The 12,596-nt window shown below is 35.7% G+C and overlaps 1 protein-coding gene across 2 annotated transcripts in view; it reads left to right on the top strand.

Moving 5' to 3' along the window:
• GNB1 (G protein subunit beta 1) overlaps positions 1-12,596 on the top strand; it is a 60,369-nt gene that overhangs the window by 18,650 nt on the left and 29,123 nt on the right. For both annotated transcript variants that reach the window (XM_044667556.1, XM_044667555.1), the window contains 2 exons: positions 4,677-4,782; positions 9,864-9,902. In XM_044667556.1, coding sequence (XP_044523491.1) covers positions 4,726-4,782; positions 9,864-9,902 — 96 coding nt within the window. In that variant the 5' untranslated portion in view covers positions 4,677-4,725. The remainder of the gene's footprint in view (positions 1-4,676; positions 4,783-9,863; positions 9,903-12,596) is intronic.

The following is a 12,596-nucleotide window of genomic DNA, read 5'->3' as shown; positions in this document are numbered from 1 at the left end:
AAAGCTCTATAGAAATGTGATTTATTAATAATCAGCAAGTAATAGGAACAGAAACCTGTTACACAAGATATATGCAGCCAAATAAATGCATAAGGGGGGTGAATCTCACAATGATATGACAGAAAGATTGATGGGTAATGAGAGAAGAGCCGGAAAATCTCCAGTTTAGAAGGTTTGGGAATAATCAAGATGAATATTAATGATGTTGGCAGTAGGAATTGGAAAGAATTGGTTGAGGTAGAATTGGCAGGACTCAGTTAAACCTAACACTCAGACTTTACAGAGGTAATAACTGATATCCGTTCATACTTGGTGTTGTCAGAGGTTTATAGCATGCATTTATCTTACTTCTAGGGGGTCTCACGGATGCCTCAAACTCATTATCTTACCCTAAAACAATTTTTGCATCATTGTCATATAAGATTCTGCAAAGGGACTATAGACTTGTTTATTATAAACTTAGTAACTATTAACAAAAAACAAATACTAAAATCTTATCTAAAGTGCTTAGTGTGATATTGAACAGACAATATAGCCAAACAGTGCTGCTTCCCACCCCAGACCTGTCTGAATTTGCACTGCCTTTGATTTTGTTTTCTTTGGAGAGATTGAGTTAGTTAGTGCACATCCAGATTTGACTTTAAAGCTACTTTGCCACATTGTTTAGATTATTCAACACTTTCTTATAAGCTTTGTGTTTATCATTTTTCTGTACTGCTTTATCATTGATAGATCATAATTTATTCAGTCATTCTATTATTGGGCATCCAAGTTTGCAGTGTTTTTACAATGACACATATTCTTTCTGGGTATATTTTGTTCCTTTTAATGACTTTGATTTTTCATTGTCATATTGATTTTCAAACATTTGCATCAGTCTTCTGTTCCATCAAAACAAATACAATAAATATTGTTCACGTTGTCCATATGAGGGCAATGATGCTCCAAGAGGTAAGGTGACATCCCTAGAATATCCAGGAGGGACTTTTCCTCAAGTTCTGCTAACATAGGATGGATACCATACAATGCTTCTCTTGAGGCACCCTACTATTCCTTATCTACCATGTCCGTGTCTGAGGGGTCATCCTCAAATTCACATTTTTGGAAACTAGTATTCCTTGATTTACAGTCATATAATATCACCAGAAAAATAGTATCATTTTTTAAGTAAATCTTTTATTGAGAGATAGGTTTGGACTCCTTAAAGCAACTCTGCAATTTCTCAAAGGTATTCCAGCTCACTCTTCTATGGCCTTCTAAAATATAGAGTATATTTTATACTCTAGATATGTTATATGTCATATATATGCTAATCTTTCCTCTTTTGATTAAAGGAAATTTTTTGTTAATTTTAATTTTATTTAATATTGAATTATAATAAAATAATAAAATTAAATTAATTTTAGTTAATTAATCTTCTGATTAAAGGAAATTCTTCATTACTCATATCATGCAACAGGTTTGTGATTTATTTCCCAAATTTTTCATCTATTTCCTCTTTCTGTCCATGTGATCTATAATAAATTCTTTTTTTAATTTCTTTTTTTAAACCCTAGTATCTTTTATATATATCCTTCTATATTAATTTTATTTGTTACAGGGCTAGGCAATGGAGGTTAAGTGAATTGCCCAGGGTCACACAGCTAGGAAGTGTCTGAGGTCAGATTTGAACCTAGCACCTCCTGTCTCTAGGCCTGGCTCATAATACACTGAGCTATCCAGCTGCCCTATAATAAATTTTTTTTAAACCCTTAACTTCTGTGTATTGGATCCTAGGTGGAAGAGTGGTAAAGGGTGGGCAATGGGGATCAAGTGACTTGCCCAGGGTCACACAGCTGGGATGTGTCTGAGGCCAGATTTGAACCTAGGACCTCCCGTCTGTGGGCCTGACTCTCAATCCACTGAGCTACCTAGCTGCCCCCCCATAATAAATTCTTAATGACTATATTCCTTCTGTTTCTGCCTCTGTTGATCTTTACTCATATGTTCTCTATTATTGTTTTTATATTCCCTCACAAGCATATCTTTTGATATACAATGATATTTTTCTACTCTCATATCCTTCCTTCTACCTGTGAGAGTTTTTTTTGTATATAGAATAACTGTATACAGCCATATTTAGATTGTGAGTTTTATTCATTTAGTTTCAGTGATACTAATGAGGCCAACTTTGCTACCTTATTTTAGGGTCACTGGTTCGCCATATGTTATGGTATAGATAGATATATTTGGTCATGGGTTTCATTGCTGGCTCTTTTCTTGGAAATAGCCATTACAAGTCAAGAAGAAGAAGCACTAGAGTTATTGAAGAAGTTATAAGAGAATTGGGAGCTCATGATATCCTTGGAACCAAGGGAGGAATAGTATCATGGAGGAGAGGAGTAGTGGAAGGCATTACATTTTTTAATTTTCAGGATGAATGAAGCCTCAGAAGCAGATCGTTTTGTAAAGTATAAAGTACTTGGATTGAAAGCAACAAAATATTTGGGTCATATGGCTTAAGGAAACTTACTGTTCCTTGGTAGCTTACTGAATCATTTCTCTTGTATCTTTGAACAAACTGAGAAGATAAGGAAATGCTGAAGGCCAGATACTGCATCCTTCTTTTTTTAAGAATTCTTATCAGTGGAAGAAGTAGTAACAGTCATTTGAATGTCTTTGAATTGCTGGGTATGGTACAGGGAAATTGGAATAGAGAAAAAGGAAGCTTCCAATCAGGCTTTTCTAGATGGCTTTAAAAGACCCGGAACTTCACAATCCTGTAGTAAAAAAAAAAAAAAAAAAAAAAAAAACATTAAAATTCACATGTCTAAAAATCTTACTCTGTGAGAATATGAAGAAAGACAAGTCTTGCCTTCAAGGAACTTACAATCTAGGAGGAGAAAAAAGAACATGTATACAAGGCAGAAAAATAATAAACAAAAGTAAAAAAAGAAATGTGATTGTGGAGGTGAGGATAAGAGGCTTGCTTCTAACTAGAAGGCTTCAGGAAGTAATATCAGAACTGAAGAACAGGAAATATTTCAACAGTTGTATCTCAGAATCATGAATTTAGAGTTGAAAGGGACCTCAGATTAGAGGTTATGTAGACCAACCTTTTCATTTTTACAGCTATCCACAGATGTGGAAAGCAAGACCTGTATAAGTTATCCAAGTCAAATAGGCAGTAAGTAGCAGGGCCAGAATTAAAACCTACATCCAGCACTCTTGATTCTACTACTTTGTAAGAGAGAGGTGTGCAGGTGAATGGATGAGACTGAAACTAGGATATAGATATATATAGGATAAGAGTCCACTTCAGCTGCACCAAAGCAGGTGAATGAGAACTGGGGTGGAACTATAAGAGGGAGTTAGATTATTGTAGAAGACCTCAAATGCTAGAATTCAGAGATTTTTATTGGGTTTGGTTTTCCTTAAGAGCCTACTGTATGTCTGGACAATGAAGATTGAGTTAATAAGAATTTAAATAGAGGACTTGAGAGGTTCACCTGTGAAAAAAGGATAAAAACTTCAAGTCTTGGATTTGACAATGAGGATGAGTGATTGGAAGGTCCTCAGGACCCTTTGTCCAATCCCATGTCTATTTTGACTGCTGTGAGATCTTTTTGCATCCTTGATTCCAAGACAGCTTGATGTTTTTGATTTCTTGATAACATTTCAGGAGGTTGAATTTTCCAAATAAGTAATGGTACTCCACTAAATTCCCTGTGATGACTCTTCAGTTTTTATTCCCACCCACTGTACAACATTAAAAGGAGTTCTCAGTCATTCAACAAATAGTATGACTATGTGCCATGTATAATGTTAGGATACAAGTACAGAGTACAAGATAATCATGCTGTTCACAGGACGCCGTTGTTCCAGTGGGGGAGACTAGAATATGTATGGGAATTTATAACAAGAAGGGGATGTATGTTTATATGTCATCAAATGAGCATAATCCTGGTTTACTATGGCTTTTGGTTTTATTTAAGTGCACCTATAACTGTTCAATTACTTCCATATCACTCCATGAAAAAGCTTTTCTTGAGTTCATTATTTTTTACTTATTTACTCCATTACCCTGTACTAAAGTGCTTCTCTGATGGCTCACTATGAGGGGGTAATGACTGGATTTCAATGAAATTTTCCAGGGATTGAAAGCTCTAGCAGAGTCTTCCAGGCTAGAAAGTCTTCTTGTCTGAGCTGGGCAACAAATCTGTCATTTGAAGGCTAGTTTAGCTAATTGCAGAGAAACTAATTACTGTAAGGTTGGCAACAAAGCAACCTATAAATAGTCTGATATGGGTTTTAAGGTTACAAATGAGTATACTTATACCAGTGAAATAAGAGATATTTTGAAGTCAGTTAACTAACTGCCACAAGGTCAGCAATAGACTCAAGCACATTATACGAGTCCAGAAAATATTATTGAGTAAAATAAAAATAAGTTTGTAAAGGAAGCATGGATTGTCATAACCAAAATAATGGAATCTATAGGAATATCCTCCAAGTTACTTATTTTATAACATATTAGTGGGCAGTGGCAATGTATATGTTTGCATATACATGCACAGAATGGTTTTAATGAAGGCAAAACTATAAAACTGTTGGAATTGGGTTCCATTTGCTTGTCCTTTCTTAAGCTACTCAACATTGATATTCATTAATCCTTTGTGTCCATGTTTCTATTTCAGATCTGTGAGTCTTGGAGGTATCTGCAAAGCAAACCTTTAAGATCAGAAAATGAGTGAGCTTGACCAGTTACGGCAGGAGGCCGAACAACTGAAAAACCAAATTAGAGTATGTAACTAAACATCTCTTCAATTTGTTTGTCATTCAGATATCAGTGCCATTTTTATCCTTTCTGGGAAAGCTGTGTGATTGTTTAAATGTATTAGATTGAAATTTCAGCATAGAAAAAGAAAGGAGGTATGGGTATTGACTTAAGATAGTTGCCTAAGACATTGCAGAGACTCTCTTCTAGTGAATTGGATATCTTGAGTAAGCTTGGTTCTTATTTCTTTAACATTTAAGAAATGTATTGTTAAGTCTTTAACCTCAGGTGTTTTGTTGTTGTTGTTGTTGTTGTTGTTATTTTAATTCTAAATTCAGCCAGATTCTCCCACATTTGGATCCACCTGTCTAAGGGTTAGAGAATACTTTGCAAAATTATCTGCAGTATTTTTAATTGTTTGGTTTTATAAACCATACTGCTCTGAAAACATCTGATATGCAGATTCTCAAACCTAACCAACAGATAAAACCAGAGATGCTTCCTTAAAGCATTTCCACATATAGGCATTTCCTATTTAAGGAGGTTGCCAGGGAGATTAAGAATATTAAAGCACTAGAATTAGGAATCACTTCCAATCACACATCAAATAAATTGATTTCAACATTTTTTTTTAAAACTCTTATCTTCTCTCAGAATTGATACTAAGAATCATTTCTAGGGCAATGGTAAGAGTTGACCGATGAGGATTAAGTGACTTGCCCAGGCTCACACAGCTAGGAAATATCTAACTCAACCAGAGTTGAGGTTCCTGTCTACAGAGCTGGCTTTCTGTCTACTGTACTATCTTGCTGCCCCTCTACATACCTTTCCAAGGATCTACCTATTGTATAAAGTGAGAAATACAAAAACACTATATAATCTTTTAAAATAAACTCAAATTTAACCTGTACAGTAGTTTTTATTTAATGCCTTTAAGGAAAATTATCCCTTCTTAAAATAGTAACATTTCATATCCCATGAGCCTCTACCATAAAAAAAAAATGTTAGGCTAAGTTAAGACAGCAATTAGGCCTAAAACGTAACTTGGGCCTCCTTCACTTTTCACTCCTTTCCCTTCGTTTGTAGGGATATTTATACTACAAGTAATGCTATTATCTTAATGATGTGGTAAGCAATAGGAAAGTTAAGGCTTAACAGAGGGAGGAAACAACATTATAGTGCTTAGATTTCTCAAATGAAAAATGTTTGCTAACCCTCAGTTCTCTTGAGTTTATCTGAGCCATACACCTGTCAACTGACCATCATTTTACACTGATGCATTCATAATGTAAGTTACATCACCAAAATAAGGCATTGGTGAGAAGAAATTAAACGTGGCATAATGGAAAGCATGCGATATATTTGGAGTTAAGGGAACTAGAGTCAATCCCACTCTGTTCCTTTCTTCATGACAAGTCACTTAACATTTGTTCTGACTGGAGCAAGTCAGTTAGGTCAGTGTGTTCATCTCCAGAGAGAGTTTGGACTATAGATGCCTTAACTAAGCTCCCTGTTCTCTTCAATGATCTTCTTTATTGGTCGGGATGTTCTTTTGTAGCATTATAGCCCAATATTCAGAAATGGTAAATGAGCAAAGGAAGGTTGGGAAAGGTATACTAGAAGAACAAGGAGGAATCTGATTCATTTGACCACTTTGATTTTAGCAGCAGATAACTATCGTCTAAGGTGAGATTTAAAAATTCCCTTGCTTCTGGAAAACAAGAGCTTATTAAAACCTCAAAATGAAAGTATTCAGTAAAGTAAGGAAAACAAAAAGGATGTACTCATATGTTTTAACCTGTAGTGATGAGGCCTGTGCTTGTGTCACACTGTTGTCATATATTTAGTTTTAAATCTGTTTTTCAAGTAGTAAGAATTCATTTGCTTCTAGGTACACAGATCTGTTCATTGACAAAAATGTGGTTTTAAAAACCCTATCTTTTTAAAAGACTTTACCTAACCTGACAAATTAAACTGCATTTCATTTGAGTTTATAAAGCACCAGCCACTGTATTTTAGCAGTGTAGAACTTTATGCAGAATTGTAATGGTACCATCTTGTCCTAATTTAATTAGCTTTGTGTTCAAGGGTTTTTTCCCTCTTCGTGTCAATAAGTATTCAGCTGCCTGCCACCCATGTCTTTATGGTAAAATTGACAGGAAATACATTAATACTTAGGATTAAAAACATGGACATCAAAATTTGGGTGGTGTCTGGGGCCATCTTAAACATTTACCTGTAATGACTGGCTTTAATGTTACATTTACCAGTAAGTATTGTGTTATATTGAAAACTCAAGCCTTACATGGTAGCAAGAGATTGTGGTTTGGCTTTGCCTCTGTCCTTTTCGTGTTGTGTTTACAGCAACCAAAATATAAAATGAGATTTTAAAATCAAATTTCCTAAAAGATACAGGTGTTATGTAAAAGCTAACTGATGTCTGTTGTAGAAACTGTAGCTAGAAATTTTGCATTTCTTCCCTTTTTTGAGGTGGAAGGGATAATAGAAGACCCATATACAGTTACCAGTTCTTATGTACATGTGACATCTAAATTCAATAAAAGTCCCAAACCAAGTACACATGAGAAAAATTCTCTCTTTCTTCCAAACCATAAAAATGGTCTTCAAATTCCCCAAAAGAAAAAGTTAGACTCAAATAGACATCAGCTTTTAGTGAGTAAAATCAGATAAGTTCTTGAGAACCATTTAGAATTTTAAATAAATCTCTCTCTTTAAAAGAAAGAACCACAGAATCCGCAGCGAAATGGACCATAAAAATCACCATCATTCAACTCCTTCATTATCCATCAAATCCAACTAGGGCCTGAAGAGGTTATTAGCCCAGATTTACAATGAGTTAGCAGCAAAGCCAGGACTATCAGGTGTCTTGACTCCCCAGTCTCATCTGGTTCTCTTGCCACTAATCTCAGTGTAAAATTAATTTAAAATGTTACATCTTCAGTTACTGAGAATAAAGAGAACCTAGCAGATTGTGAAAACTTTCCCATGTAAAAGTACAGTTGTGTATTGAGGTGTCATGATGTGAGTGCCTGCAGAAATGGAAAGAGACAACAACTGACCAGCACAACAGATACACTGTCCCGAACACTTCTAGTTCGTTTCTATCATGAGGAGAGTAGGAGCAGAGCTGACCATCCATATTTAAAAGAGAGCTCAAACAGGGTTCAGCCTTACCATTTTGGCAAGGAGGGCTAGGATTGATGTGCAGCTGAGAAGGATAAAGAAGTGGCTAGCATAAAGCTTCTTGGTTTAAATGTTTTCATTCTTCTATAATTTAAATTTTAAAGCAATATAATTAGCAGTGCTTAAAACACAAATTGTAATCTAGTTCTGTGAATAAAATGCCGATAACTAGATCTTTCTTAGCCCTTAGCCGGTATAGTCAATTCCCATGAATATTTCATTTATCTATATATTATCCAGTTGTACAAGTACAGTACTATCTTATATAAATAGCTTTAAAAGTGAATATTATATCTTCCTAGCTTCCTTAATTTGGAATTCTTTTAAACAATTACCAAAGCCTGGCTCCAATAAAATTACTGCTTCCTGCATTTTTAGGTTTGTCATATCTTTTCTGAGAATTGTGTACTGTAGAACCTTCGAAAAGATAGTAAAATATTAGTTTACATTCCCTGTTTGAAATGAAGCTATTTGAAGCAGTCTCATTTTGTATATATAAAGTTGGTTGTTTTAATTTTTTAATAATGGAATTGCCCTGTGTAAAATCATCACAGTTTGTCTGCATACTTCACATATTAAATAAACTCTCCTATTCTCCATTTCTTATTTTATCAAAATACTGGGGTTCTTTTCAGAGTTCAGCTCAGCTCTAAAAGGTACAAAATGTCAGCTAGAACTTATTTGGAGCAGTTTATCAAACAGAATTATTTAAAGGAACAGCCTCACTGCTGATAAAATTATTACAGAAAACTTGCGTCTTTAAAAAAAAAAATCTTACTCTGGTGCCTTATTTTGTGATGTTGGGTTTGAATTCCAGTAAGCATTCATCAGAGTCCTGCTATGCCAGACACAATGCTAAACCCTGACTGGAAATAGAAATGTGAAAAAGAAAGAAAGCTTTCCCTCAAGGAGCTTCCAGTATAATAGGGTTGTTTAATATAATGAGAAGGTGTGAAAGATTGGGGACAGTACAGGGAAGGCAGCAGGCCCAAAGCTGATGGAAAAGCCCAAAAACAGGCTACAGCTAGGTAGGAAATGAAGAACTGCCTGATTGGAGGACTTTGGGAACAGTCTTCCAACCTCCATATTCAAGGGGCCTGTACCCTTGGGGCAGAGGGTTCTTGTAATGTTTGAATACAAGACTGATATGAATCTTCCAGGATGGAGAAGCCAAAAGCCAAGTAGAGGGTGAAGACCCTATCAGGGAAGCTCAAGTTCTGGCCACACCTCCCAAGCCAGAAAGGCTTCCCATACAGAGCTCAATGATAGACTGAATGTCCGTCACTTGAGAACAAACCTAATCATGTTCAGAGCAGCCCATACTGCCCCCCTTTGCCATCACATCTTTATGGCAGTAGATTCAGGGGTAGAGAGGCTGGAGCCTGCATAGGAAGGTGGCCACTCACATGGACGACAGTCCTAAACCAATGTGAAGCGGGAGACCACCACCCAGTTACAGCAATATGCTGGCTGGTGTGTAGCAGTATAGTAACAGCAATGTTGAATTAAATGTATTAGCCTTTTAGTAAAAATAGTTCAGTGGGGGGAACGTCCCAGCTGAGATGCCAGTGAACTTCGAGTTCTGCCGTGTGTGCCCCTGTTACTTGGTCTGCTCCCCCGTAAAATATGCTGACTCTAAAGACCTCATAGCACAGGCTTGAGGATCCTAGGGACATAGATGTAAAAGTGCTCATTTTAAAAAGGTAAAAGCACCCTGTCCTCCTTTTAGACTATGGTGTCTGCCAAGTTTAACTGTTGGAAATCAGATTTCATTGAAATAAAGACTAAGAGGCCCTTTGTGAAGTTAACTTGAGAACCTAGGATTTAAATTAAACTAAACTTGCACATTTTCTTTTCTCTCCTTGCCCTCCCATCCCCTTCCCTACCCTTTCCCCCCTTATAGGATGCTAGAAAAGCATGTGCAGATGCAACTTTATCTCAGGTAAGAATTAAAGATTAATTCCCATGTTTTCATACATTGTGCTAAAAGTTAACATTCTTTTACCTACATGGAGAACTTTTGGAGCAAACTGCTTTTGTACTTGAGGATTAATGCATCTCTTTCAGATAGCACTTGTTATGTTTTTGGCCTATTATTATTAGGTTTATCCAAAAATATATTTTCCAGGATGTCATCTGATTCTTTTTTTGAATGAGAATCTGTTAATTGAGTGAGAGGTTAGCTTTCAAAGAGGATTATTTTTGTTTTAAGATGATATTCAGGCCATTCCCCATTTTCTTGAGGTGGTATTTCAGAGAAGCCTGCCTTATTCCTATTAACTGAAATATGACACCTACTTTAAAAATCATGGTCAATTTAGAAAAGCACCCCTTTATAATTCTCATTTTTATACATCTTTGATGTATAATCCTCAGTTAATAGGCTCCATATTTATATCAATGTGTGGTATTCTTTAGTTTTTTTGAGTCTGGAATATTACTTTATATGTTTCTTGCTTACTAAGCTAAGCTCTTTTGACAGAGTCCAAAAAGAAAGCAGGATTTGTTATCCAAACATTTTTGTTAAATAGTCATGTTACATGGAGACAGCTAGCCATCAAATATTATCTATAAAGGCTGATATATAAATTGTACTGAAATCAGTGTACTTTAGACTGACATTAAATTATTTAGTACATTACTGAAAATGTAGTAATGCTTTTGTTTTGGCTAGCTGTCCATTTAACAATAGTAGAAATGTTGATCATTTTATTACTTAAAAATTGCAGGGGGCAGCTGGGTAACTCAGTGGATTGAGAGTCAGGCCTAGAGACAGGAGGTCCTGGGTTCAAATCTGGCCTCAGCCACTTCCTAGCTGTGTGACCCTGGGCAAGTCACTTGACCCCCATTGCCTACCCTTACCACTCTTCTGCCTTGGAGTCAATACACAGTATTGACTCCAAGACAGAAGGTAAAGGTTTAAAAAAAAATTGCAATTTATTATAAAGAATAGGCTTCTAACTTCTAAATTAAAATCTTATTAGCTTAGAATTTGTGCTACTTCACCTCAGAAAAGAAATTTGCCATTATATTAATCATGGGAAAAAAGACATTTGTGTAACACACGAGCAGAATATTTATTGGACAAATTTTGTAGTTTTTTGTAGTTTTACTCCTAGTGTCTAACACAGGGTAAAAATTTTAGAAATGCTTGTTGATTGAAGTATTCAATGCCTCTTCTATTTCAAGCAGTACAACTTGAGACTTTAAGCCACTTTGAGTTTAAATTTAAACTATTTTAAGAAAAAAATTCTGTTTTTTAGAAGTACCATTTATATGTATGTATGTATGTGTTTATAATTAGCAGTAATTGTATATTATTCCCAGTTAGTTTTTAAATACAAGTCCCTTAAAAATTCTGCTAATAAGTCCAGTTAAAGTTACTATTGTATACTTGAAAGCGTTAAGACTTGTCTTTCGTGACAGAATTCTATATTGCTTTCCATGTTTGGGGCTGTTATTTGGCTTTGCTGAAATATTCTTTGTTACAAAGAGGGGGGAGGCATATCTATCTAAAATAAAAGGCAATAATAAAGCTTTAAAATTAAATGTTCTCCATTTCAGCCTTATCAAGCTTTCATTCTTATAAAAATAATTTATGAAAAGCAATCTCCTGTTGTAGAAATAACTAATAGTTGTAGCAGTCAGTAGATATTTTCAAAGCCTAAACCTTATAAATATCTATCTAAGGCCCAAAGAACTCATCTAAAATATGAGGGGGAAATTATATTCGTGATTCCCTAGTGTGTAGCCAATAGATTTTAAATTGTCTTATTGCTGTGCAGGAATTCTTTTAAATAAAATTGAAAAGTAGGAAAAGATAACAGATCCACATTATAGAGACTAACTAAAACTATCAACTGTACTTTTTTTTCCTCCTACATGGTAGTAAACTGTGCTGAGATAGTGCTGATAAATAGAGCCAGTATATGTGTTTGAGCTCATTCTGTGCTCAATCCTAAAAGGAGCCTTTTGTATGAGTACATGTACAAGAGGGTTGAGGTGTTTGCTTTCTAGAAGCTTACAGTCTAATTGAGGGGAAAGACTAACCTCTAAGAGCCAGTAAACTTTATAGAGTGATAAGATACAGTGTATTCAGTTTCTGGTGCAAGGTGTAAATTCAACTATAATTCAGAGAAAGGAGATGGCCTTGAGAATTCTGTAAAAGGCAGCAGAGGTCTAATAGAAAGGGCAAATGCATTCCTATTGATGCACCTACTGTGTGCTGTAAGAGAGAAATTTAGGTATTTTATAGATATGTATTTAAAGTGTGGCCACCAGGAATCAACAATTCAGGTTGATTCCGTAATTAAATCAGACCTAAGTCAGCATCAGGTTAAGACTTTATTTTACAATCAGGAAGGTAAAGGTGTAGGAATAAAGAAAAAAGGAGAGGCTAGTCCAGGCCTACAAAGGCCTGGACAGAGAGAGAAGGTTAAAAGGCTAAATAAATGAAGCTGCAAGCCTCAAGGCTTAGCAACCAGATAGGCTAGTGCCTATTTAAGGCAGAGTTTGGAATCGGTCTAGGTAGGCCAAGGAAGTCAGCCTAACTTACCCACGTGACAATGCAGAGTAGAAGCTGCCTGAAGTCTCAAGAGAGGTCCTTCAGCACCAAGTTCAAGGCGGGAACTGCCTC

The sequence above is a fragment of the Gracilinanus agilis genome, chromosome 3 (assembly GCF_016433145.1).
Source record: "Gracilinanus agilis isolate LMUSP501 chromosome 3, AgileGrace, whole genome shotgun sequence".
NCBI lineage: Eukaryota > Metazoa > Chordata > Mammalia > Didelphimorphia > Didelphidae > Gracilinanus > Gracilinanus agilis.
Note: the sequence above shows the minus strand (reverse complement) of the source record. Positions and strands in the feature narration are given on the sequence as shown.